Here is a 3,878-nt window from a genome sequence, read left to right as displayed (position 1 = left end):
ACAACTTCATCAAAACGAAGATTCCAGCTGCTGGAATCTTGCTTATTCCCATATATTGACCTCTGAAGTTTGCATACCATATGCTCTTGGCCTTTGGACTCAAAACCATCAGGTTGTGTCATATACACTTCCTCCTTCAAGAAACCATTCAAGAAGGCGGTTTTGACATCCATTTGCCAAACTTCATAATCATAATATGCGGCTATCGCTAGCATGATCCTAATAGATTTGATCATGGCAATAGGCGAGAAAGTTTCCTCAAAGTCAATTCCTTGTCTTTGACGGTAACCCTTCGCAACCAACCTAGCTTTATAGGTTTGGATGTTGCCATCAGCATCAGTCTTCCTTTTGAAAACCCACTTGCACCCAATAGGAACTATTCCCTCAGGTGGTGGAACCAAGGTCCATACCTTGTTCTGATGCATTGAATCTATTTCAGATTCCATGGCTTCTTGCCATTTTGAGGAATCAACATCTTAGACGGCCTCAGTGTAAGAAGCAGGCTCGTCTTCCTCAACGGTCTGCTGATTCTCAATCACAAAGTCGTACCTCTCAGGTGGATGACTAGCCCTAGTGCTCCTACGAGGCTGGGTGTCTACGGCCTCTAGTTGAGGCATCGCCTGATCAACAGACTCGGGTTCCGCTATCTGTTCATGTAGGTCTTGAACTTCTTCAAGTTCTACCTTACTCCCACTATCTTCTTGAGAAAGAAGGTCTTCCTCAAGAAAACCAGCATTCTTTGACACAATGACTCTTTGGTCCTCAGGGTAGTAAAAGTAGTATCTCTTAGTTTCTCTGGGATAACCTATAAAGTAGCACAACGTTCTCCTAGCTCCTAACTTTTCAGGTGCTAGGGTCTTGACATAAGCTGGACAACCCCATACCTTGAGATAACTCAAGTTGGGTTTCCGGCCCCTCCGTATCTGATAAGGAGTAGTCAGAATAGATTTCGACGGAACCCTATTTAGTAGGTGTAGCGTCGTATGCAGAGCGAATCCCCGAAACGATTTTGGGAGCTTCGTACTACTCATCATCGATCGTACCATGTCTAACAAGGTTCGGTTCCTCCTCTCTGACACACCATTTTGATGTGGTGTGTAAGGTTAGATAATCCTGAAACTCCTGACTCAGATATTCGCCACCCCGATCAGATCGAAGTGTCTTAATCATCTTGCCAAGTTGTTTCTCTACTTCATTCCTAAACTCTTTGAACTTTTCAAAGGCCTCAGATTTGTGTCTCATAAGATACACATATCCGTATCTAGACTTATCATCAGTAAAGGTAATGAAGTAGGAGTATCCTCCTCTCGCCTGAGTAGATAAAGGCCCACAAACATCAGAATGAATGAGTTCTAGTAACATTGACTCGCAAGTTTCTCAACCTTGGTTTTCGTCATTTTACCAGCCAAACAAGACTCACAAAGCCCATAGGATTCAAAATCCATGGAATCTAGATAACCATCATGATGGAGTCTAAACAGTCTTGTCTCATTAATGTGTCCCAATCTACAATGCCAAAGGTAGGATCGATTATCTAATCTTGGCTTCTTAGTTTGAATACTAAAAATGTCACTATCCGTATTTAAATCCAAAACATACAATCCATTCACCCTCGATGCACAAGCATAAACAAGATCATTCTTAATGATGGAAAACTTTCCATCCTTTATTATAAAGTGAAAACCAGATTGTTCCAAACTAGAAATAGAAATAATGTTTCGGAAAATAGACGGAACATAGAAACAATTATTCAAATGTAAAGAAAGGCCCGTAGGAAATATAAGATCCACATTCCCAACAGCAAGAGCAGTAACTATTGCTCCATTCCCGACGCGGAGATTGATCTCATTCTTCTCCAGCTTCCTAGGACTCTTTAGTACCTGCAACAAATTGCAGATGTGAGATCAACAGCCAGTATCCAATACCCATGAAGCTCAATCAACACTTGAAAAATTAATTTCTATAGTGAACATACCAGAGGTGGAAGCATCACCATGCTTCTTTTCCTTGAGGCTCGCAAGGTACAATGGGCAGTTCCTCTTCCAATGTCCTTCCTTCTGACAATGGAATCATACAACATTAGCCTTGTCCTTGGACTTCCCTTTTCCTTTACCCCTGTCTTTGCCCTTCTTCTTTTTGGGCTTGCTCTTGGGCTTGAGCTTGTCTGTCTCTACAGACTTGCCCTTACCCTTAGCCTTTTTAGAACCGCCAATCAGAAGAGCTTGGGTTATGTTCTTCTTAACAGCACCCCCAGCAGTGGTCAGGAGATTCAATAATTCTGGGAGTGTTGTCTCCACCTTATTCATATGGTAGTTGACCACAAAACCATTAAATGAAGACGGCAAGGACTGCAGGACTAAGTCAATACTTAACTCATGGTCCATGATAAAACCCAGAGAAGCAAGTTTCTCTATCAGCCCAATCATCTTGAGGACGTGCGGTCCAACCGCAGTGCTCTCAATCATTTTGCAGCCAAACAGCTCCTTGGAGGTTTCAAAACGCTCAGCCCTCCCTTGCTTATCATAAAGCTCCTGCAAATGCAAGATAAGGGAGGGAGCATTCATATGCTCATGCTGACGCTGAAGCTCCACAGACATAGACGCAAGCAATATATATACTGCCTGTTCATTGTCCGCCAAATGCTGTCTATGAGCTTCCCAGTCATACTGGTCATGCCCATCTTGCCCTTCAGCAGGGGCAACAGGAACAGGAGAATCCAAGACGTACGCTATCTTTTCAGAACGTAAAATAATTTTTACATTCCTATACCTATCCGTGAAGTTTGGACCAGTTAACTTATTAGCATCCAGAATAGAGTGTAAACTAAAATTTCCGGCCATAACTCAATTGCTGAAAATAAAGATAAACATACATAAGTATTTCATGATTAATAACCAAATACGGAGACTTTTAAACGTATATGGTTCTCCCACTATTTTTCTAAAGTCAATGACCCTCAGTGATTGATTTAGGGTTATCCTTCACAAAGACATCCGTAGCGGGCTAAGAGAACGGCTAAATTCATTAGTTTCTGGTTGAGCCTGCAAAAGTAACTTGTCTAGTGGGTTGATCTAATCAACAACATCTCTATGTCTTCTCTTAGATCATCAGGTTGACAACTCTTTGTCACTTTGTGTCACATCACTATGTAACAACCTGGCATCATTGCCCTAAATGCATAGACCCGGCTGAGCCTGCAGACTACACATTTAGTCTAGCACAAACCATCACCCTAAATGTCGTACACTTCGAATGGCATCGTTCCCAACGAAATAACAGGTCTTAGCTGAGCTAGAGAGCACTACCATGTAGAAGGGCTATGAGTTCCACCGATGATGGGAGGCAATCTAATGCGCTAGATAATATTATGTGAGGGTTCATTTTCGGTCTCATCGTTAATTGTCCGTTTTATATTGCACGCATAATTAGATATACAAAACTAACTATCACATAGTTCAGTTTTAGCGGCTTTTCTAATCATGCATACTAGTCGTAGGGTTATCGCGTCTAATATTAACATGCATACTAGTCGCAATACGATATTTGAGATTCAAAATAAAACATTTAAATTTTGAAAATCAAACACATGGTGGATGATCATGGTTGCTTCTGAGAAACGCTTTCTCCCTGAACCCTCCCTTTCCTTGGAAGCTCGCTAGGCTGCGGCAAGGTGGAGGCTTTCAAGTGCTTTTGTTTATTTTTCTCAAGACTGTAATGTTGTCTTGAGGTTATGTGAGAGGACCAATAATGGAGGAAGAGAGATGAAGAGAAAGAGGGGCGGCCAAAAATTAGGATTTTAGTCCAGAGAGGCGCTGTATATCTTGATCTGAAGAAAAAGACGTTACTTTAACGTGGTTCAGCAAATCCCTTAATCAACA

At 41.7% G+C, this 3,878-nt stretch overlaps 1 protein-coding gene across 1 annotated transcript; it reads right to left on the bottom strand.

The window, feature by feature from the left end:
* Positions 1-2,069: 2,069 nt before the first annotated feature.
* On the bottom strand, positions 2,070-2,840 carry LOC133295208 (uncharacterized). The gene has a single exon (XM_061494006.1). The coding sequence runs from the start codon at positions 2,838-2,840 to the stop codon at positions 2,070-2,072; it is 771 nt and encodes a 256-aa protein (XP_061349990.1).
* Between the last annotated feature and the right edge of the window lie 1,038 nt (positions 2,841-3,878).

This window comes from Gastrolobium bilobum, unplaced genomic scaffold (genome assembly GCF_033153095.1).
Source record: "Gastrolobium bilobum isolate Gb01-03AN ecotype WA unplaced genomic scaffold, APGP_CSIRO_Gbil_v1 utg741855, whole genome shotgun sequence".
NCBI lineage: Eukaryota > Viridiplantae > Streptophyta > Magnoliopsida > Fabales > Fabaceae > Gastrolobium > Gastrolobium bilobum.
The sequence above is the reverse complement of the archived record's forward strand: the minus strand, read 5'-3'. Positions and strand labels throughout refer to the sequence as shown.